At 39.2% G+C, this 24,504-nt stretch overlaps 2 protein-coding genes across 2 annotated transcripts; one reads left to right on the top strand and one right to left on the bottom strand.

The window, feature by feature from the left end:
• Window positions 1-3,757: 3,757 nt before the first annotated feature.
• On the bottom strand, window positions 3,758-7,639 carry LOC144660273 (uncharacterized). Its single transcript, XM_078520880.1, has 2 exons — window positions 7,417-7,639; window positions 3,758-4,747 (listed from the first exon to the last, which is right to left on the bottom strand). Exons 1-2 carry the CDS (start codon window positions 7,637-7,639, stop codon window positions 4,584-4,586), a joined length of 387 nt encoding a protein of 128 aa, XP_078377006.1. The 3' UTR covers window positions 3,758-4,583.
• LOC144660270 (mitochondrial glutathione transporter SLC25A40-like) lies at window positions 7,578-23,417 on the top strand. The gene is made up of 11 exons (XM_078520877.1): window positions 7,578-7,805; window positions 9,188-9,247; window positions 9,519-9,634; window positions 9,889-9,956; window positions 11,939-12,063; window positions 15,061-15,138; window positions 15,956-16,054; window positions 16,481-16,572; window positions 20,021-20,096; window positions 20,632-20,721; window positions 22,118-23,417. The coding sequence occupies exons 1-11, from the start codon at window positions 7,715-7,717 to the stop codon at window positions 22,249-22,251; spliced, it is 1,029 nt and encodes a 342-aa protein (XP_078377003.1). The 5' UTR covers window positions 7,578-7,714; the 3' UTR covers window positions 22,252-23,417.
• The last annotated feature ends 1,087 nt before the right edge of the window (window positions 23,418-24,504 follow it).

The following is a 24,504-nucleotide window of genomic DNA, read 5'->3' as shown; positions in this document are numbered from 1 at the left end:
AACGGGTAGTATTTTGAATTTTTAAAATGACGAATTTCAAACAATGTTTTTCCAAGAAAACTGATAACATTCCAAAGCTTGACTATCGTTTCTATGGAACCACGGTAACATCTAAGTGATCTAACGCCAACCAGCACCACCACAGGAAAGACTGCCGCCGTGGCACGGGATTAAGTGGTCCTTGTTCATTGGTTTTTTTTTTTTTTTTTTTTGCACTAGACTCTTTACTCTCACAGTGTCTTTCTCCACCCAAATGTATAAATGGATACCAAAATGGTTACAGTGTGTAATCTGTACCGAACAAAATAACAAAATAAATTTATCTTGTTATCAAGCTACTCAGATTGGATTGATAGTAAAGAATGAGTGCGGTTGAGGCAACCTGACAGAATGCTGGGGAGTAACCTGCAATGGACTAGCTTTTCATCCGGGGGGAGGGGAGTAATTAATCTCCTTTTCACTTCTTTTATCAAAAATATCGGAGGCAGTTAAGCGCAAGGACTAATGATCTACTAGGCCTTGAAAAAAAAGACTGTTTTAAGGAAAAGACAAGGTTACCTTCACTTGTTATCTCGTGAGCACAGGCGTACGGGCCGGGGGGGGGGGGGCAGGGGGGTTCACCCCACCCCCCCCAAATTTCGGGCAGCCCAGCCAGTTTTAAAGAAGTTTTTTTCTTCGAAGAGATAGATATTTTCTATTTTAACCTGAAGTCGGCGAGTTAAAGCCAGTTAAATTCACATGAGACAGTGGTTTCTAAGCACCTGATGAGTTTCTGGTTGATAGTGAAGGGGGTCATTTGTTGATATACATATTTGTAATTTTTTTTACTGTTGGGCACTGTACTGCAAATATCTGTCACAGTTAAACACCTGATAAAGAAAGCTTCTCCGCGTTGCTAAATTTTACAAAATCGACGGCGAGATTCTGGAAGCCGAGCAGAAAATGCGCGCGAGTTTTCGTCGTGTGCGCGGATAAGGCTACATGACTGTTTCAGAAATGCTGGAGGCAATGCAAGAGAATGATCTATTTGATAAGTTTTCAGAGTTTCCTTTCGTGGTTCATACCCATGCAGTGATACCTGCTACATCGTGTTCTGCAGAACGATCATTCAGTGCGTTGCACAGATTGAAAACCTACCTCCGCAGCACCTGATGGCGCGACAACGTGTCAATAAGGGCAAGTAAAAAAACAAAATAAATGTTTCTCGTCCCCGCCTACTTCATTTTTTTGGGGTCGCCTCTCTTTTTTATTATTTGTTTTTGGAAAAGTTAGAACGAACAAAAACCAACAATGTTTACTTTCACTTTGTATCGGAGTAAGACATGACTTTTGTCTGCGTTTTAATACAAACTAAGGCCAAAACTTTAAATCCTTGTTACGCTAGGTTCGACTGGCTAGGTCAATTACCTTGCAGGATTTATTTTGGAAGTTCGCTTCTGGCCTGGAGAATTTGACGATGGAGGAAAAAACATCGATATTCGAACAACACAGGTATGGAATGTGACAAAATAAGAAAAAATTAAAATATAACAAAAAATGCGCCCACCCGCTCTCTTTTTTTATAGAAATCCGGACGAGAAACATTTTTTTGTACTTGGCCTAAATTATTACTTGTCATCACACTTGTATTAGCATTTGATGGGCATATTCCAACTCTGTAGTCAACAATGACATGGATCGTATTGTTATTATCTTCGGCCGTCGAAATGGTAGAGACAGCTATTTCTTTAACGTGTTTTATGAGCTCATATGATAGATTCTTGTGTAAGAATTTCTCACTTCATTTGTAAGCCTATGTTAATGCATCGAATGACCCTCGTTTCTTCTCGTTTGTTTCGTAAAACTTTGGGCAACTTGCGAAATTTTTTTGGGCAAATGTCTCGCCCCCCCCCCCTCCCCCCTGGCAAAAAACTTGCCCGTACGCCTATGCTCGTGAGGTTCTCACCTTATATCAGGTTTATCAGGTCAAGAAAGGTTACTGGTTTTGGTCCTCCTAAACAGAGCCGGGTCATGCAGATCAAGATTAAAATCTGACGACTGAAACTCTGCTGTGTAGCCAGCGACCTGCTGTTAATGTTGTAATTGGTAATGAGGTGTACTTTTTCGACAAAGAAACTGAATTTTAAGCAAAGGAAGATCCTCGCAGTAATGTACTCAACTTAAGCAGTTGAGAAAAGCAAGCCTGAAAAAAACGTGTAGCCAGCGACCTGCTGTTAATGTTGTAATAAGTAATGACCTCTGCGATACTAGTGCAGCGCTCTAACCAACTGAGCTATCAAGCCAACTGGGAGCTGGTCACTTGTGAGTTCGTAATATACCCGTGGATGGAGAAGATATAAAATGAATATATGAAATTCATATATATTTGTACTGCAGATAAGATTATCCGCAGTACAAATATATGAATTTCATATATTCATTTCATGAAACTGAATTTCTTCGTACGTTTTTTCTGACCTCAGGACGGCTTTCGTGGAGCTCATTGACAGTGGACGGCTGTTGTATTGGCGAAACGTGGTCAAATTGACACGATCGATCGAAGTGTATAAACTAAAGGAAGCTCTGTTCAAAGTCCTGACGATGGTGTATTAAAAATAAAATGTAACGATTTTCCAGCTGCTAAACATAGGCAATTAATGGTGATGGATAGTTTTGTATCCGGTGTACAGTGTGGGATCACAGTGACTAAGGAGGCCTAAATTGCTGTCAGCTCTAAATTTACATTGGTGATCACAATTGTACTTCTTCGTTGTACCTGAAAAAGGCTGGTTTTGCCAGCGAAATATAGTACCCTTCAATGATCACAAATCTACGTTGCATGTCAGTGTACTACTACTACTACTACCACTACCACTACCACTACCACTACCACTACCACTACCACTACCACTACCACTACCACTACCACTACCACTACCACTACCACTACCACTACCACTACCACTCCCCCACCACTACCACTACCACTACCACTACTACTACTACTACCACTACCATTACCATTTTTACCACTACCACTACCACTACCACTACCACTACCACTACCACTACCACTACCACTACCACTACCACTACCACTACCTCTACCACTATCTCTACCACTACCACTACCACTACCACTACCACTACCACTACCACTACCACTACCACTACCACTACCACTACCACTACCACTACCACTACCACTACCACTACCACTACCACTACCACTACCACTACCACTACCACTACCACTACCACTACCACTACCACTACCACTACCACTACCACTACTACTACTACTACCACTACCATTACCATTACCACTACCACTACCACTACCACTACCACTACCACTACCACTACCACTACCACTACCACTACCACTACCTCTACCACACTACCACTACCACTACCACTACCACTACCACTACCACTACCACTACCACTACCACTACCACTACCACTACTACTACCACTACCACTACCACTACCACTACCACTACTACTACTACTACTACTACCACTACCACTACCACTACCACTACCACTACCACTACCACTACCACTACCACTACCACTACCACTACCACTACCACTACCACTACCACTACCACTACCACTACCACTACCACTACTACTACTGCTACTGCTACTGCATGCTGCTACTGCTACTGCTACTGATTACCCTTGAATAATCAAGAAACCCATGACCTCTCCTGTACCTCTCACCTCTTAGCCTCCGATGGCCCGCACCAAGGAATGTGAAAGGCCGCGGTAGTCAGTGTTGGCACTGGGTGAGGAAAGGAAACTTTATTTAACCAGGGTGGCCCATTCAGCAACGAGGCTGGTATAAATTGGGGCCCTGGGACAATAAAATTATGTACAAGCAAGAGAAAATAACAAGATAAAAATGTTCAACTACTAATCACTGCGCTGACAAGTCACGGTGGCCACAAAAGAATGACTTTTTAAAAAACAGAAGATACATTCCTCGTAAACCAGCGAGCGTAGAGTTTTTTTAGCACTTTCCCAAGACCGATTGCGCGACAGACAACTCGCAAAAGATGTAAATAAAGCTAAATATATTGTTTTATTGCGGTGAGATGTGTTGTTAGAAATAATTAAATTCCGTCGAATTTTGTTTCGACTATCAAAGATGACACTCCCAAGTACCCAAATCTCAGTGAATCAAACTTAGTTACCGCAGAGAAACCCTGTCTTGAAAACATCGATACACTCTCCGTAAGTCCATATCTTCTTCACCTACAAACACATGACACAGTGCTATCGGTTTCAGGGCATCTAATACAACAAAAAAGAAAACACTCTTAGTCAAAGAGTTAAGTTCCAGACCGAAATCACAGACATCCTTTAAAGCGTACTTCATATGAATACAATCCGTTTGCTCGATCGAATCAACCCTGACAAATCCTTGGTCGAATGCAATTTTGGATTCACAAACGCGTTGCTGATGGCTAGAATTTAACGTGGAAATAACTTTACGAATAAAACGCGATCGAACATCAGGAACGTCCAAGCTGGTTGTGAAGACGCCGATAAAGTTCAAATGCTTGCTATGTTCATAGTATTCACTCAAAGAGTTACGCCGCCCACTGAAGAACACTGGAATGGATTTTCTCTTTGCGTGCTTCTTTCGCCTTTCTTGCACTTCTTTGTCGTGTTGATTTTCTAGTACTCTGGTCACCCGAGAAAGAGACATTCCACAAGTTAATTCTCCTCAGTCTACTTGGTACGGGCTTAAACTCTGAAAAGGGGTTAATTAAATAATTACTGTTAATACTATTTACTAAATAACACGTCATAAATGATATACGAGCATATGCGTTAGCGCGCGTGTCCCAGGTTAAGTAATTAATGCTGATTATGGCATATTATTGCTGCGAAGCAGCACACTATTTTTGACTGTCCGCATGGCCTGGGGCCTGGGCGCTTTATATATGCGACACAGTCGATTTTCGACTTTTTCACTGGCGATGATTTTGAGTACATGCAGTACGTATGATCAGCAGCATGTAAAATGTGGAAGCTGTGTTTGTCGTTTGTAATGTCCTTTATACTAAAGAGCAAGAAGTTAAATTTTGAAGCGCTGCCGCTTTCACTTCTGTTCAGTACCTTTTCCCTGACATTTTCAGAGCTAAATTTCTAACAAATAGGAAGCAAAAACTTGGGCCACACTGCGCCTTAAAAAATCTCTGGAATAAACCGAAGAAGATGTTTCTCGATTTGATCCGTGCAATACTATTCGAGAAACGACTTCCGAGCGTGTTTAATCCCAACATGTCGCTTTCTCTTGTAATAGTCAGTCAAAGTGCAGAAAAAGCTATAAATATGCAAGATCAAGTAAAGCCAAGTTGTGTCAAACACGAAAGCGAAACTTACTCAATTTATACCGTTAATTTAAAGGTCAAAAGAGCCGAAATTTCGAAATTCTTTTTGCAACCCAAAACACTAAAATTATTCATTACTAAGTCAATTTAAGAAAAAATTTACTTTTTGAGCCTTAAGCGCGAAATATAAACAGCAAAAACCCCCCCCCCTCCCCCTAATAAGAAGATTTGCGAAGGCTCCACGAAAACGTTTTCATAATGACCGCGCGCTGGAATGGAACGAGCTTTGAGCTTTTTGACGTCATAAATTGGTGTTTAGCGTTTTGAGCAACTTTTTGTAGTACCAGCAACCTAGGGCAACTTTTACCTTCCTTGGCAACTTTTGAGCAACAAATTGATATAAAACCATCTAAACCATTAAATGTCGTTTCATTTCGAAGGATTTTATTAAAACTTTGGTTATAGCAGGGGCACCCAACGGAATATTTCGTTAAAATATCTGTTCGGATGGAAGGTTGGCTAACAATTTCGGATTTTTCGCAGAAGGATCCCCTAAAATTTTCAAGGTTTATCGGAAAACCAACAAGCTGCCCTAGAATTTTCGGCTCACGTTTTACAATGTCCCATAATTTTCGGATGTTTTTTTGTCCGCTAAAATTTTCGTGTGTCGTAATTATTCTAAAAGCTGCTAAAAGTCCCCCCTGTGGGTCGTATTCGGATGGGCGTTTGTATTACCGTAATGATTCGATTTAGCGCCCTCCTTCCAATAAGCGCCCCCTTCCGAATAAGCACCCCCCTTCGAATGTGTTTTTGTAAATAAGCGCTCCTATTCCAATAAGCGCCCCCATTCTTATTGACGCCCCCATTCTTATAAGCACCCCTATTCTAATAAGTGCCCCTATTGTGGATAACTGGCCCTACTGAAGTCACTGATGTCAACTAGATAAACTGACCGTTCACCGTACAGTTCATGTATATATTTACTGTTAAAATTAAGAATTATTTTAAAAGTAACTGAACTTTTAACAATTTCTAACTGTTACAGTTCCTGTTATTGTTAGATACATTTGGTTGTTTCTCAAAAAATTAAATAAGCGCCCTGTCCCGAATAAGCGCCCTCCCTTGAGGAGTTGAGGTGCCAAAAGTAAATAAGCGCCCCGGGCGCTAAGTCGAATCATTACGGCTCCTATCCTGGTACCTAGTATTTTCGTATAAAGAAAAAACGTCCCCTAAAATTGTCTTATCAAATGACCGCTACTCCGTGTCCTTGAACTTTCGACAAGACCCATCAGGATAGCTAAAACTTTCGGATGAGAAAAAAAGCCCCCTGGAACTTTCGAAAAGACCAAAGTTCCCCTTAAATATCCGAACAAATAAATATTTTTTAGGGCAGCTCCAAATTAACCAAACAGGCTTCTCAAGCATAGAGAAATCCATTTTAGACACTTCTTACCTATTTAGAAAAGATTCGGCCATTGGGTGCCCCTGTTATAGTAAACATTATTATGCCCATCCAAGTAAACTTTGTAAGGTTGACTAGTTAGGAACTTTAACTAGAAAATACGTATCTATCATTGAAGTTATGTTGAGTTTAAAGAGTATATTGATTACAACAAAGTATTTGTATTTCTTATATAACAATGGCTTTTTGGTCCCTTTTAATTTGGAAACAAAAAAAAAAAATAAAACCAAAAAAAAAAAAAAAAATCCAATGATTGTAAGAATATTTAATGAAAATGTTTAAATGGCAACAAACAAACAAACACGTTTTGAGTATTTATCAAAAACTAAACGACTCTAGAGCAAGCAACTTTTCTAAATTTTAGTAGCAACTTTTTGATATTTGAGCAAGTTTAGCAGAGTTTAGAGCAACTTTTGTGTATATTGTGAAGCAACTTTTCCTGAATTTACTAGCACAATCTATTCATGCCTAGCACGGGGAAAGTGGTATACCAATTTACCTGAAAAATTTCCCCTCAAAATCATGCAAAATACCAAAATTTGGAAAAACACAGTATACTTCATAACTTTAAAAGGCCCATTATTAGCGTTAAAGTGCTGAATACCCTATTTAAAATCCCCCTACCTAAAAACCCTGGCCAACCCAGCGCTAGCGCCCTGACTGTACCGACTGTACCATGATCAGGGCGCCTTGACCATGGTACACTGCGAGCGCACCATGCACACGGGACTACCATCAATGCATTGCGGTCACAGTGCGCGAGTTCCAGTCTTCCGGCCCGTGAGTTTACAATTTCCACGATGCAGTCAATGCAGCTACTGTTTGCAGCTAAAGAGAGACTTTCCATGGATTTGACCCTTTTACGATCTGTCTAGTTGATGATTCATTTGTTCTTAAAACCTCTTCACAAAAGGCTATCATAATGAGCAGTTCCAGGCCAAGCAGCGAAAAGATAACGCCACTACAACAAATGATATCTGCTGGATCCGGATCTCTGATAACCAGTTTCTTAGGTAAGTTTTCAATTAATTATCAATTTTCTTTTGCTTATTTTAGATTGCTAGACTTAACATTAGTTCTTATAGTTTCCTTTGCTCTGACAAAGCTTTCCGATGCTTAAATACAGGACTCCCCAAGTTATTACAGTAGTTAGGTCTGGATGATGTAATATACACAGATTGTGTGGTCTTATATGAAACACGTGCAAAAAGCAGTGATTTTCGCGTGTATCTTTATCATAAAAAGGCTATTCTATGTGGCTAAATGTAATTTAGGCTGAAATCAGTGGACCATGCGCCATCATGTCCCGTACTTGGTTTTCCCGATTCATACATATCATGCATGTGTTCCAGCTGCATGTGGTTGTGCAGTTCGTTTCTAGCTCCAAAACACGTGTGTGAGTTGCTGTTTTCTCCCTTACCCTTCCTCCCTCATTGATGGATAAGTATAGGGTTCCTAAGTATTTCCACTGACTTGGTCAGTGTGTCAGTGTCTGGTGGGTGGTTGCTGCTCTCAGAGTTGCTATGGATACCTGCTTGCCCTGCTCGAGCTCGTTTTTCGCGGTGGAACCACCACTCACTATCATAGACACCTTCCCCAAGCTTATCTATTGGCGATGAGTTTAATTATCAAAGTATGCATCAACTGGTTTTCATGTGTGTATTCATGAACAAAAGTGTTCTTTTAACCTCACTCCTTTGCTTTTATTATCCCATAGCAATTTTATAAAAGAATTAAAACCCTTTGTATCTTCGTCAAGATCATAGCATGCCATTTCAGTCCCTTGAATGGCTGATAGAACCCTTGCCTGTAGCTTGGGTTTTCATTAAGCAATCTTGCCATGGCTATGGACTTGTTCAGATTATGTACTAATCAAATCAAAATCACAACCCCCAACCCCCCCCCCCCGGGTATATCCCAGGCATTTGACTTTAACATCAATGTGTCTAGAGGGCAAGAATTTGACATCAGTGTTGGGGTGGGGGGTTGGATTTTGTGTTTATAGTTTTTCACGGTTACGTTTGCTGCTCCTGATATGAATCATGGTGGGGATCAAGAAGCTATATGAATTCAAGGACTTGTAAAAGTTATTATTTTGTGATTATTTCTTTGAAATAGAGCCGAACTAATGTTTTTTTCATCTCATCTCATCTTGTAAAATACCAAATCTTGGTTTTTACAATGATAACTTAACTTGGTCTCATTTTTTTTATGTTTTACTCAGAACTGTCAGATAGCTGTGGATTCAAGCATCAATTTTGTCTCTGCATTCTTTGACATGCTTATTTATGAAGGCTTAAGCAAATTAAAGAATTCCTAAGGATAAGATCTAGTACGTGTACCACACAACATATGAAATCTAAATAATTGGTGTCATTTTGTTTTTGTTTTGTAGTGACTCCTTTAGATGTGGTAAAAACAAGACTGCAGGCCCAGCTCAAACCTATTCCAAAATGTAATGATACTTTACTGAACATACGTAATATGACTGTGGTATGGATCAGTTATGACAGTATGATATAGAAATATCTAAGTGACCTGTGGAATTGTATCATTTTGCTTTACGGCATAGCGGTGATGGCACACACATGTAAATCAGTCAATTATTTACTGTTTGAAAATTACAACAGGAAATAACAGCCAGAAAAACCTAGAAAGTTCATTAAAAATGTACAGTAAAAAATAGGTGTTTTTTGAACATTTTGTTTGTTTCTTGTTGTTTTTAGCTCCATGTTATTTGTTCTGCAATGGCCTTATGGATCATCTGTGTCTGTGCACCCAGCTTGGCTCGCCATTCAGACCTTTTCCTCATACTCCTCATCCTCCTTTTAATTCAACGGTGGTATGTTTATCATTCCTATTGCATCGTCTCACTCCAACCTTGTCATGTGTACATGAGTACATGTGATGTATGATTTTATAACAGCTCTTTAAACATTCTTTCTGGAAGGGCAGGGCCTGAAATATTTCCTGAAGGATTAGGGTTCTTCCAAATTTCACAATGTACAGTATGTATTAACATTAAAAAGTAGCCTCACCAAGCACCTCACTTAACATGTTAAAAAGTAAATAACTGAATATACCATTTTCTTCCAGGATGCTCTAATCAAAATCCCACGTTATGAAGGCTTGTCTGCATTATGGAGGGGCCTACCACCAACCCTGTAAGAAGAATGCTATAGTTGTTTATCATAGCTTATAAGATCATCTGTCATAAGGCTGTCTGGTGCAAAAACTTCTGTTTGCTTGTAAAGAACAATATATAATCATAATAGTTTTGGTAGTCTAATGTAGCTAACTCAAATTTTTAGCAGTCCCGCAGGATTCAGTTAATATTATTACTTTTAGTTAGTAATTTGTTATTTCATTGAAAAACTAGCTTTTTACCATCCATTCATGGGTAGGTTAAGTCTGCATTTGAGCTTAGTAGTCCATCAGGCCAGAACATATCCTGGTTTCCATAACATTAAGCGACTAGGAGTATTTCTATTCTCTGCCTCCCTGGATGGGAGGTCAGTCCATTGCAGGGTTACCCCCCAGCATTTAATTCACCAGTACCCATTTATAAACCTGGCCTCAGTTGTTTACAGCCGTTCTTATAAATGCGTGAACACTACAAAATATGTCTGGAATGTTTGTGTTTAGCCAATCACATGCGAGAACTATAGACTGCAGAAACCACAAACAGTAAATGGGTTTCCATCGGTCACAGAGCAACTTTAGTTCTTATTTTATTTGAGGATCACGCCCTGTCTTTTTCAGGAATTTAAAGAACTGTTATTCTTTCGTATCGAGGGCCACATCTAGAACATAGTTTCAGGGATTTTTGAAAGAAAAAAAGGATGGTTACTTTAGCAACATTATCATCCCTTTGACATGGTTCAGTGTGTTGTAGACACATCTGGACAAAAGATATAAATAAACACGATTTTACCGAATATAAAATGCGAAATCATGGAGTTTTCGTTACTGATTGTAAACCTTGTTGATTTTTCCGTAGAGCAAGGGTTTTGATTTATTTTGCCAAACGATTTCAACCCTTAGGCAATCAGAGGTTCCATGATCGTAAGACTGCAAACCGCAAAGGCTCCAGACAAAATTATTCGAAATGTTGGCTTGTTTGGTGCGAAGTAAACACCTCAATCACTCAATCCTTTGATTTTCGCTTTTCCTTTCTGCCATCTCGTTTCTCTGTTGTCAAAGAAACGAACCTCCATCCTATCAGTGTTTAGGTCTGCTACAACAGTTGGGGTGAGATAAAAACCGGAAAATGCAAGCTTACCTCAGTACAAATTGTAACATGCCATCAGGTGAATGGTAACTGCAAATACGAATTTGTTACAATTTTTGAAAATCAGCGACAACTGGGGCAAATCGTAGCATCAGGCGCATCGGGTTTTCAATTTTTTTCTTTAAAAAACAAACATATTCAGTAGGGCAGTAAATGTTCTCAAAAAGGAAGGAACTACAATTAGTGTTTACTTTAAAATTGAAGTGAAACGAGAACCGAATATTGTTCCGTGACTGATGGAAACCATTCGTTGTCTGTGGTTTTTGAGGTCTGAAGTTCTCGCATGTGATTGGTTAAAACACATGACAAAGAACATTCCAGACATATTTAAAGTGTTCACACTTTAATAAGAAGGGGTGTAAAAGGGGGATAACGCTAGCTATTCCCCGGATAATGTCCAGTTGATAAGTGTTGACAAAAAAAAAAAAAACTACGTTATCCAGCGGATAGTGATTTATCTGGTGGATAGCATTATCTGTCCTTTGTGTACAACTGGGGCCTTGGTGGAGAGAAGCACTATGAAAGTAGTCTTGCCCAAGAACACAACACATTGCCCCAGTCAGGGCTTAAACCTGGACTGCTTGATCCAGAGACCAGTGCTTTACCCATTAGGCCACTGCACATAATATGTTAAACCATTGTTGTGGTTGAAATTTATTTATCTTTTTTCAAACTACCAGTAGTTTAATTTTCATTTCCCTTTGTTTAAGATTGTAATTTGAGACAATGAAAAATGAAAAGCAAACTGGTTTGAAAAATTTTAAACCAAAAAAAAAATTTGAACCACAACATACCGGTATATATCCCTGCAATAGGTAAAAATATACTTAGAAATTAAATTTGGTTCATTTGCAGTGTGATGGCTGTTCCAAATACTATGATATATTTTACGCTTTATGATCAACTCAAAGTGATGTATGGCTTCGTAGAAGGAGAGGAAAATGTTTGGTCACCAATGTGTGCTGGAATAACTGCTCGAAGTAAGATTTTTAGATAACAGTTAGAATAGATAATGACTTGCATTGTAATGATATTTGGTATACTGGAAGTTATATTTCAAAGTTTCTCACCAAGTGAGGGATGTTTTGGACAATCTATTTTTTTTTATATATATATATTGGTCCTATAGATTTTTTTTGCAACATCACAGTGTTGGTGAGTCCAATACTCAGGTCTTGAAAACTCAGACCTCAGAACCCAAAAAACTTTTACCCTCCCAGGGTTCTCATTAAGTGCCGGCAACCGGCTAAAAAACCGGCTACTTCGAATTTTGAGCCGCCTACTTTTTGATGATATGGTTTACTAACTAAGCACTACCGTGAAACAGAAAGTCGTGTATATGAATAAAAAAGTAACCTTGTGCGAAAAAAATAATGAAGACAGCTTTATCGTAAATATTTTTACATATCACAATAAAATTTTGTACTTTCATAGCACTGATAATGATAACGCTCTCTTTTTCACCTGGTGTTTTCCTCCGAGTCAATCCGCCGATCCGCGAGCCGCCATATTTTTCAGTTTGTGCGCCCGCGATCACAATCCACTCCCATCATGCATCTGTGTTAGGTTGAGGCTTCGGTTCGACTGTCGTGGTTCAAGTTGTGTTATATTACTTAAACGAGCGAGAAGCCATTAAAATGGACCCAAACTCAATGAAACGGCCTATGCCACAAAGAACGATGATATGTTGGCTTTTATAAAAAAGAAGAGAACTGACGAGGAAAACTTGCTTGAAATGACGGCAGCCACAAACTCAAACGTAGAATCATCGATGGTCAGTGCCGCTTCAAACATACAGTCCCGAACAAACGTGGAATCGTTGGTTGATAGGAACGTGGATGTTCACATGGATAGAGAGCATGAGGAAAATGTAATTGAGGAGGACATAAATGCTGTTTTAGAGGGTGTTGTCTGACCTTGTTAGTTACGGAGTTACAATAAAATTGTTAGAAAAAAGATTTTTAGCAAAATTCATCTGTTTAGTTTCTTGTTAAAAAATGTCTTTTTTTAATCACAAATGCGTTGCCAAAGTGCACGAAATGGCATATCTGAGCCTCTACATATTCAAAATTTCCTGGGGGGGGCATGCCCCCAGACCCCCCTAGGGGCTCGTGCCTTCGGCACTCGATTTGCTGGCCGTCTACTATTAGCTCTCAGCCGTCTACTTTAAAACTTAATGAGAACCCTGCCCTCCCGTGTCATAAAAACTTAGACCCCAAGAACTCACTCACAAAAATTGTTTTGAGATTTCTTTCTCTGGTTGCACATTAACACTGGCCATTTGTAGGTACGGGTGTTGATCCTCTACCTTCAATTTCATCTTACCCCAAAGGGATACAATATATATAAAAAGAGGGAATCAATCGCAAGACCTAATAGTACTTTCATCAATGAAGAAATCTTACCGATTAAACAACTTTCATCAAGTGAAGTTGAAGTGCAGGTCATTTATGTCAGACCCCAGAAAACAGAAGAGAGTATGAAGCTACAATGGAGGTAAAAAAGACTTGGGACACTTATGAAGGCGATCTCTTAATCATGCCAAATAACCTTTTTGTAGTCCAAAAGCAGGTTTGGCACTCTTCTTGTTCATTTCTTAACCCCCCTTCCCCCAAGCAATGTTGACAAACATATATTCCCTGATCTTGGTGTGTAAGATGGTCAATTCTCAACATTGCTTGAGGGGAAGGGGGTTAGCAGTCATTTGGCACAGAAATGTGCTAAGTGTCCCATCATTAATGTCCCGCATTGTATGTGAGATATATCTGTGCAGTATGTTAATTTTTTGGCTTATAATACCTTATTGTTACTTATTTTCGCAGAAACTTAATTTCGCGAAAAAATTGAACGGGCATATTTCACGGGACTTAAATTTCGCGATTTGACCAAAAAATATGTTTAAAGGAACTAAATTTCGCGAAAATTTTCAAAATACTGGTCTGCATTAACAAACAGTCAGTCTCAAAATTGGCACAACTGATTTTAACTTTCCCCAGCAAAAGTTTCAAATGACACTGAACAAAACTATTATAACAAAACGAAACTTAAAACAGTTTGACATGTTACTTTGTAACAAGTAGAGCTAGTTTGTTGACTGTACCAACTAAGGCAACGTTGATTAATCACAACAAATTATATAGAAGGGTATTAAAGTTCGCATTGTCATTTTTCGCGAGAACCTCTTTTCGTGGGTCTTTAATTTCGTGTTTTTTTTTTTAAATCGTGAAAATCGCGAAAATTAAGTCCAGCGAAAATAAGTAACAGTGTGGTAATGCATAGGGAACAAGTTTGTTAGACCGCAACAGCCAACTTGATTGAAGAAAGATAGAAATTCAAATCTATTCTTTCATTTTGGGCATTGCATGACCGTCCTTAAACATCCATGACACAAAGTCAGTTAAAAAAGGGTTCCTAATTCAAATAATTTATTTTAAATGACCACCCTATTAAGATCTACATGTACCGGTATGTAAATATTAACAAAAAAAGGTTGGTGGTGACTACCTAAAATGGGGGTGATGGTGATAGTTTGTGCAATATAAAAATAGCGATAATTTTTTTACTGGTATGCAAAATTTTCTGACTATGGCAAACAGAGCTACTTCTATGGACAGACAGAGCTTTAGCTACTAGAATCAAAGAACACAGAAGAGCAGTCCATGTTTGTGACAACAACTCTAAAATTGCACAATCAGTTTGACCATGCCACTATTGTGGACATCATCTTACTTCACACTTGTGGAACAATCTACCTGATTGTGTCAGGCAAACTTCCTACCTTAGCATTTTTTAAACTATTCTACATAAGGTTAACGTGACTACTGGGGCCAAATGTTGCTGTAATCTTTGTGTAATTTTATCCAAATTTTATTACTCTTGTTTTAGTATATGCTCACTACGCTTTGTCAGTAAGTCATTTTTCTGTTGAGTTTAACAGTTGACTTGTAGCAATGTTACATTTTTTTTACTATTTGCAGCTATTTCTATAACCTGCATCTCACCAATAGAGATGATCAGAACCAAAATGCAGGCAAAGAAACAGTTCTCTTATAAAGGTACTACTTATAACACCATTCAAAAAGTAATGTTTAAAAAATATTATATTACTTTTTGAAACTTACTTCAATCTGAGATTAAACCCTATTCTCGATTAGCCTGTCATGTGGGAAAGGCTTAAGTTCATTAAATTCTAGTGTGTTGTACCTGCACAGTAGTAGCATGACGCATTCTGATCTTTGCTTTAAATCATTTATCACAGTATTAGTCAAATTGTGGTCAGTTCAATGGAGTTTGGTAAAGTGACAGTAAAAGTTTCACCCCTCCCTCCTCCTCTGGTAGCGGTCGATCACAGCTGTAACCTACATTCAAAACTCCAGTTGCCCTTGCAGTCATGGGTATCCTCCCATAACTTAGCATCCCGTGTCAGGGCAATTGTATGCAGTGAGAATGTTTACTACATGTATTTATAATAGATTTTTACTATTATATAGAAGTCAGCATTACTTTTTGTCATAATGTTACGACAAACTTATACAAAGCAGTTATACTAACTTGTGTTTGCCATTTTATTTTCTTAATTTATTTGTGGGTTAGAGACTGTTGTGAGTGTTTTGTTTACAAATACACACACGCGCTGGCCGCACAATGAACAAGAAATTAAAAAAAAATTTTTGAAAATTGACTGGGACCCTGCTGAATGCTTAACCTACAGTACTAACTATTTTCAACGACTAACACTGGAAAGCTGGTACACAAACTGAACAGATGCCGATCAACAGATGTCAGCAACTACCTGCACCTTACAAATGACTATGCAGTAAAGTTTGGTTGTTGTTTTATTTCTGAAATAAAATTGCTTCACTTTGCCTTCAGAGCTTACAAGTGTCATAAAGAATGCAATTAAGCAAGGTGGAGTGTTGTCCCTCTGGCAAGGACTGGGGCCTACATTATTAAGGGATGTGCCATTTTCAGGTAATAACCCTTCAATGTTTCTTTTTTGTGTGCCCAAGCTTTTCTAAGAATGCTTGTTGTTACTGGTATTAGCAGCATAACAAACAATTTGAAGCATGGTAATTTAAATTATATATGGTTTTTAAGGGCACATTATTTAGTTTCCATAGTTGATGAGATTTCGATTGACATTTGAACCCCGGCCTATGGAACTGTGACATCATAAATGTTCATTTTTGGTAATATTTAATATACAAAAATTTGTTATTAATTTATGTAGTTAAAAATTTAAGACAATAAAAGCTGGGCGCTCTTTAGGGCTCAAATATGTAATAACAATCTGTTACAGACTCACTGACAAAATTTGAATCAAATTTATTAAATTGTTTGCAAATTGACATTTTATATTTTGGTCATCAATTCTTTGTACTTGATGTGTATCCACAGCTGTGTACTGGACAGGCTATGAGCTCCTGAAGTCAAAGTTTGCTGAGCCAGGTCTAATGGCTAATTTTTCATCTGGAGCATTGTCTGGAGCTGTGAGTACATTTTATTACTAGACTAGTGGTAACCACAGGTTAGAAAGTGCGGGCCTAGATACACTTAAAGAGCCTTCACTGTCACCTTAACCTTCCATGTGACAGAAGCTGTGATATATGTTGATAAACATTTGTGATTAACACTTTGCATTCCTTTGCATTCTAATCGTTCTTTGTGGAGGGAAAAAATTTTCATCTTCCTGTTTGAACGACATAGTTCGGTCCTTTTGCATTGTAACCGTTCATGGTGGAAGAACAAATAACTTAAGTCACCTCATTTTCACGGCAATATATTCCAACAGGTCGCGAAAATTTATGGTGTCGATAAATCACTGGACAAGAGACAATTATTCTAAGTAACGCGGCATGCAAGGAATGCATGATTTAATCGAACACGCGGTGTAATTAAGATGTGATTTTCCTCGGTCGGTGAACTCGCTATGTTGTCAGTGTTGTAAGGAATTTTTGGGATTAACCGTTGCTGGAATCATTCGTTTTGCTGTGGTTTACCGGGCAGTGCTCGACACTAACTTTTTTGGATACTAGGCAATTGGCTGTGGTCTTCACGCCCACAGGCGTCACTGCCCCCCCCCCCCCCCCCTTCGCCGTTTCGCTCTCTGCCTTTTGTGTCTCACAGTCTCTTCCTCCTCGCCCGCTTCTCCCTCGTGGTTCTCCTTCACACTTCTCCTTCTCTTGTGTCCTCTGGTGCTTTCTGCTCCGTTTCGGCCCTGAGCGTTTTCTTGTGGTGTGTTCGCTGATCATCTCGCGCGTCGCCCCCCCGTGCCCTTTCTCTTCCCGTCCCTTGTTCGGCGGACAGGGGTCTTTCGTGCGTCAGGTTTGCGGTGATCGTCGTTTCCGTAGCGATGTGGGTCGCAAGCGCTCTGGTTTAAATTACTCAAGCTATGGAAACTAGATCCTGATGAAGGTTTCTGGGAGAAAAACTTCCTAAGTTATAGAGTTGTAGTTGATTTATTTTTTCACGAATCTTACTAGTCTATGGGCTAGTAGGAGAGTACTTTTACTAGCCAAGCATGAAATTTTACTAGTCCTGGGCTAGTGTACTAGCGTTAGTGTCGAGCACTGCCGGGGATACAATCACAGTTACCGTAATCTTCTCAAAACCAACGCTGAAACAACATCTGCAAAACATAATGTTTCCAATCTTCCATGTGACAGAAGCCTTGATCTTATGTGACAAACTGTTAAGATTGACACATTTTTTGCCTTTTAATCGTTCTTGAAGAACAGATTTTCAACTTCTGGTGTTTCGACAAACTGTTGTGATTGACACTTTTTTCGCATTTCTGATGGTTCTTGGTGGAAGAAGAAATTTTCAACTTCCCGAATTGAACGGCCCTTTTAGAAATTGGTACACGTAATACGCAATCCGCTGGTCACTGTCAAGATTAGTTAGGGTTGCGACGATCATGTACATACATTCTTAGTTCTCCATCTTTTGTATATATTGTTACCTTTTAATAATCTTGAAGAAAGTAAACACAGTCTCAAGTTTCAAATTCACATTTCAGATAAACCTGGTCCATCATTAATTTGAAATGGACTAGAACCTCTAGAGCTTGTGTGTACTGCTTTTTACGCAGCCCCAGATGTTATATAAACTCTTGTGGGCAATGCTTACAGGTTTTGTTGTACTGCAGTAATATTTAATTAATTTGGTATAATACATGTATGAGTAAGCTGATTTACTATACATGGTGGGCAAGAGTACACCAAGAGTTGCACTGTGTGAATAACATCCTGAGTTTTAAATCAATAAGTTGATTATCTTGAACCTTTGCACCAATATAGAAGTTATCTCATTCTCTAGCCTTATGCTTTTGTTGTTTTATGTATTACCGGTATTTATCTACATACTTTTCCATTATAGCGTCAATTGACAAAAATTTATGGCACCTTTTCCAAATGTTCCTGCACATAAGCCGCACCCTTGATTTCGAGTGAAGATTTTTGGAAAAAAGGTGCTGCTTATCTGCGGGTGCTTACTGAACTTCAAATTGAGAGTGAATTATCTTGGAGACCAAGTTTTTTGTAAAATTTCCACTAAAATATGCTCTACTTAATGATTTCCCAATCTTGTCTGCATTATGAAGTATAATTAATCATCACACATCCCGAGCTCTTGGATCTTGTATACTTATGGCTGATAGTGTATACACCGAATGCAAATATGGCGGACCACTCGGTCGGTGCCTGGGACGAGCTTCATGAAAGCGAGGCTAGTCAGGCTTCGGTGTTTTGTTTTGACAATGCTTTTCTACAAAGGTCTTGCTTATTCGTCGATCTGGTGTGTTTCTTTTCGCTGCTCCTACGAGTTGCTGTGTTTCTGAATGCCACGAGAAGTGATAGAAGTGTTCACTGTTTGCCTTTAAGGGAAAAAGTGGATCGATGCAATTCGTTAAGACGAAAGAAAGGAGTTCACGATCGTCGCGGGAACTTTTTATAAAGTTTGTTCGCTACATTTCAGGTTAGAAGACCTTAGAAAATGTGTAAGCGATCACATTTAGCTCCAAGTCGTTCTTATTTGGCTCAATGCTTTCACTAACTTTAACTGTGGGGGCAGTTGAATTTCATTCACTTGGTTAGTATTTGATCGTGCGATTCCGTGCGAGTGGATCGGTCGCGAACAAAGTCGGACATGAACAAATTCTTTTTGAGACAGAGGATGTCTTGGAAGTGGAGCTTTTCTTTACCTTGGGGAAGGTACTGGCCATGCAACCCGTGCTGGAACACCACCAGACATCACATAAGCTCGTCATTTAAACGAATTTTCTCAGATCTTCTAATTATATAACCTGAAATTATATGTAGCGAACAAACCTCAATAGTTCCCGCGGCGATCGCGAACTCCTTTCTTTTTGTCTCAACGGATTGCATTGATCAAATTTTTCCCTTAGAGGCAAACGATGAACACTTCTATCACTTCTTTTGGCATTCAGAAACACAGCAACTCGTAGGAGCAGCGAAAATAAACACACCAGATCGACGAATAAGCAAGACTTTAGTAGGAAAGCATTGTCAAAACAAAACACCGAAGCCTGACTAGCCTCGCTTTCATGAAGCTCGTCCCAGGCACCGACCGAGTGGTCCGCCATATTTGCATTCGGTGTATGAGTAGCTCATCCAATCAGATTGTCGCATTTACCAATTGGATTATAAAATTGACAGTGGAAATGCACAATCAAAACCCAGAAAACAGTGGAGCACTTTGGCCCTGATATCAGTATTCCGTTTGCATAGTTATTTCTCTTCTGCTCCCTAAAAGTTAATTACTTTACCCCACTCTAAAATGGGCCAGATGCATGAGGAAAAATATTCTGGCGAAGTGATTTGCTCATGCTATCAGCATACATTATTTTATCATTAATTTGATTTCACTGCTTTATTAGCTATGTTATAAAACAAATTTTAAATTTGTTACTTTTAACAGATGGCAGCATTGATTACAACTCCATTTGATGTGGTAAAGACACACAGGCAGATGGAGCTTGGAGAACTTGTCTTAAGTATGTACACAGCTTTGCTAGCGTTACTTTTAAATACGCTCTTGCTCTTGAACACAGAAGCATTGCTCATTATTAGCCATTCCAAAGTTGGGCAGGCAACTGGGGCGAGGTTCAAATTTCAACCAATCGATAAACTGACACCATCACATGGAAGATCAGGGTGAGATTGGTCATTTGACCAGGTTTGATGTTTTTGGGATGAACAGAGACGAAGTTTGGACTTTAAAACATGATTTAAAATCCATACAAACGTCTCTTATTTTGAGACCGCGTCTCCAACAACCATATAAACTCTTAAAACTTATCACCAGTTTTGTGACAGCTGTAAAATCCTGCCATGGACCTACTTTTTGAAAGAAACAAAGGTGAAAATCGCTGTGTTCGGCTATTTTTAAGAGTATCACAGAAGTCATTGAAACAATTTAAGAGTTTATTGCCCCTGCAGGGTTCTGGCCCAGAGGCCGGAACCCGAGAAGGCATCATTTATTAAAGCCATTAAACGTTTGTACGGAATAAATTTTTATAAACTTTGCAGAAGATGCAAGTGCTGTCAAGAAGTTGCCTTTCACATTCTCATTGATGTTTGAACTGTACAGAACAAGTGGATGGAGGAGTCTGTTTGCTGGTAAGTTGACCAGAATGGCTGTTACCACAGCCCCCCTCACCCAGGCAAGTGTCAGAGGATGGGCAGTTACAAATACAAATCACATCACTTGCCCTTTTAGCCAGTATGATATTCATCAACAAGTTTCTTATGAGCAGTGCTTTTTACTGTGAAGTACATGTATTCACTTACAAGTACCTACACTTACCTGCACTTACCAGCTGCGATCTCGTGGAGATTCAGCAATAAAATGTTATTATGTTAAAATAAGTGTCTCTGTTGTGTTTCCTTGGGATTTTAAGAAATTACAATGTATTCATTGAACCATCAATCGTTATTGCTTCCTGCTGGACAGCATTGCTGGTGAAATGTTTGTGCAGTGTTATCAACATGAATTTTCTGCAACTACATCCTGCTATTCTCTTGATGGCTTCTGAAAATAAATCTTCCAGGAGTTTTTAAACTATCCAATGAGAAATGCCCAGTAGATCCATGACAAATTTCTTTGTGTTTTTTTCAAATGTTAGAAGATTAGAACAATGAAATTTTCCAACAAATGATAAATTGGCAGTCCGAGATGACTGTAATTTTTAATTATCTTTTGGGCAAGTAAAAACTAATCTGTGTATACTAAGTACATTTTTGTAAGACTGAGTCTTTTGCCTAAATATTAGATACAATCAAAATTATATTTCCAACCCTGATCAACCCTGACTTTGGGTGCGATATTACAATGTGTTGTAATATCGCTTTGATACTGTGCACCATGTACCATGTGCCATGTACAGTGTGTATGAAGCATATGAGAGAGAAAGTAAGAATGTTTCAGTGAATCAATTGAAAAGCCTGCAGCCTAAGTTGCAGGGTCATCATCCAATTTTGTAAAGCTTAAATGATAAAGTAAAGCTTTTTGCTAGTTTGGTGCAGGACATTTAACCCTTTCATAAAAAAATCAAGGCACTAGCTAGGGTGGTAGAGTGGAGGCCTGGCACTTACTGGAGTTGTACCAGTAGTCCGTATTTTCATCGGTAGAACCACCTGTTTTTAGCCAGCAGAGCCTGGGGCACGAAGAACAACTAGCTCTGGGGACGCATGATTTGATTGGCAAGATTTTTAACAAGAAAGAATTTAAATCTAGCCAATCAAAATGTGTTCCCCGAGCCACTTGTTCCTCATGCCCCAGCTGGCTCTGCCAGATAAGAGGGACCGGAGGTTTGGGGAACAAGAATAAGTAGTCCCAAGTTCAACTTCTTGATGGTGCTATGTAAATAGCCAACTGTTCAGCCTCCTCCTGTCAGATTCTTGATAGGTTCCTGTCCTACAAGAAAAACATATACAGTGTCCTTAATAAGCACAGCAGTGCAAAAGCTACTCACATTTAAAGATGACTGATTTTTTGCCCACTTTATTTTGTTAGGTTTGACAGCAAGAGTTCTGAAAGTTGCCCCAGCATGTGCAGTCATGATCAGCACTTATGAATGCTCCAAGTCCTTTTTCCGCGGTTACAACAGGGAGAGAGTCTCATCAGTTACAGTGTCTGAGATAGTTTAATAAAGCAATGTTCAATTCAAGCAAAACATGAAAATAATGTGACATGGCTCACAAAATGTACACACAGGCAGTGGTAGAGACAACACTGAACACCAGTTGGTACTTACTAGTACATGATCACATGGGATATTTTTGTACCAGCAATGTAATTCAGAAGATTCGCGGAGGAGATTGACGGGTACACTTATAGCAGAAAATCTCAATCAAGACCATGGTTACCCAACAGGAGTCAGCCCTCCTTGAGAGAATAATGACCAATAATGAACAAATGTACACAACACAATAGGCAGTAGTTGTCTAAAGCCCTTGCCAAACGGTAACATAAGTGGACTCAAGTAATTGCAAGTTGAACTTGCATACAGACATGCGTTTGCTGGTCAAACAGACTTAACTCCCATGTGCACGAGTTTACTCGCATGTGCATGCAAAGTGTCAAAAAAGCCATTACAATGCTACTGCAGTATGTGCTGCAATTAAATACTCGAAGTAAAAAGTTCGACTTGTGTTGACTTACGTTAGGTGGAACAATTGTAAAAAACTTGCAATGACTTGTGTGTAGATTTGATCTCCACAAAAGTAAACACAGATCAGTGCAAGTTTTACATGGCAATTTGAAATATTAGGTATTGCTTTATAGGTGGAATTTTTCCTCAACAGCATGCATTCTCATTACTTTGAGGTCACATGACATCTAACAAATCTGTTTACCACCAAGACTGTCTGTGAACAGCATACCTGCCAACCCCCAGGGTACAAAAATCTGGAGATGTCTAGAAATCTTTGCATTGTAAGGATATCATTTAAGACAATGTATGAATACTCTCCAAAAATCAGACCAGGAGATGAAAAACTTGGAGACTCCCGGGAAAATCTGGAGAGTTGGCAGGTATGATGAACAGGCAACATTGCAAAATTTATGACGTCAGAGAGTAACAGTGCACTGTTCACGCATGTTGACCGACACACTGCCATTTTTCTTTGTCTTTGTTGTGCTATATACTTTTTCCCTTGGGAAACCAGTTTATATTGTTTCCCTCGACTCTGTCTCAGGAAATATTGAGATCCTCTGAAAAATAAAATTAACTGTTTTCCTCGGGACCAGTCTAGAGTTATAATAAATAGTCTACCGGTAATATAGATATAGTCTACACTTGAATAAAAGTATACATTTAAAGTCTTACTTTAATTATTTCAGTAATAATTTTGATCTTCTATTTTAAAAATACTCCCAAAGTGCACAAATTCTGTTACTGGAATTCGGTCACTTTTTCCAAAAGCTCCCCGGTGACGAAGTTGATATATACCGTCAGTCAGTGGGTTACTACAGTGGTAATGGTCAGTACTCTTTAGCAGTTTATGTAACATCTGAATAAGAGTTTACTGACCGTTAACAGAAAAAATATAGCACTTAATAAGCCCACAATCCAATGCAAATCATTACTTGGTCAGCAGTAAACTTAAAAAAACATTAGACCTCGATGAGTTCTATATCTGACCCGCTATGTGGTCATGTGATACTGGTCAGCAGATACCTTGTTTTGACAGCTGTCAATTGACCATTACATGGATATCAAATATCAAAGCTGTATGCTCTGATTAACCTTACCAACCTATTTCTGAAGTATGGCCGTCATGTTGGGGCAACGTCATCGCTAGGCACACGCGGCCGCAAACCATGCCACTAGCCATGATGACCATGAAAAACCAAAAGTATGGTTGTTAATTTTCTATGGGTATGGGGCTCTGCTCTGCGGCCCTTTGGGCTGCTGAGAGCTTTGCTATTACCGACTACCAACAAAACGAGGGATAAAATACCAATAAGCGACAAATAAATTCTAATTGACAACCGGCATGGTGTGGCATTATTGGGAATGTTTGTATTCAGCAAGAACAGCATTTGGAATTAATTTCTAGCTTAGAAAATGTCCAGATCCTTTGGTGGGCTCTATTTCACCAGGAGTAACCTGTAATTCTAAATGCTCTTCATTGAGGCAGAAAAGAAAACCTACAGACTAAACCATATCCTGTCTAGGACAGTTTCAGACCCTGATTATGACAAAGGAGCTTGAAATGATATACCCTGTTTAGGGCCTGAGGGGTCAAAAACCATACCCTATCTAGCAGCATGTCCCTCTATAGACCATATGGGGGAGTGCCCCAGGGGGGTACTCCGGCTTGTAAATGACGGGGATGATCAAATGGAGGCAAAACTCAGGACCCCAAAAAATCCCTACCGGTAAGTCCTCCGACATT

This window comes from Oculina patagonica, chromosome 7, assembly GCF_052425735.1.
Source record: "Oculina patagonica isolate OP01 chromosome 7, crgOcupat, whole genome shotgun sequence".
NCBI classification, from domain to species: Eukaryota; Metazoa; Cnidaria; class Anthozoa; order Scleractinia; family Oculinidae; genus Oculina; species Oculina patagonica.
This window is presented reverse-complemented; position numbering and strand designations above follow the sequence as displayed.

Excerpts from the sequence above, each read along its gene's own strand:
- LOC144660270 (XM_078520877.1), top strand. The coding sequence starts at position 7,715 with ATGAGCAGTTCCAGGCCAAGCAGCGAAAAGATAACGCCACTACAACAA. Across the intron at positions 15,139-15,955 it reads GAAACAGTTCTCTTATAAAG|AGCTTACAAGTGTCATAAAG; the intron begins GTACTACTTATA and ends CTTTGCCTTCAG. Across the intron at positions 20,097-20,631 it reads GCTTGGAGAACTTGTCTTAA|AAGATGCAAGTGCTGTCAAG; the intron begins GTATGTACACAG and ends TAAACTTTGCAG.
- LOC144660273 (XM_078520880.1), bottom strand. The coding sequence starts at position 7,639 with ATGGAAAGTCTCTCTTTAGCTGCAAACAGTAGCTGCATTGACTGCATC. Across the intron at positions 4,748-7,416 it reads GGGTTGGCCAGGGTTTTTAG|AGTTTAAGCCCGTACCAAGT; the intron begins GTAGGGGGATTT and ends ACCCCTTTTCAG.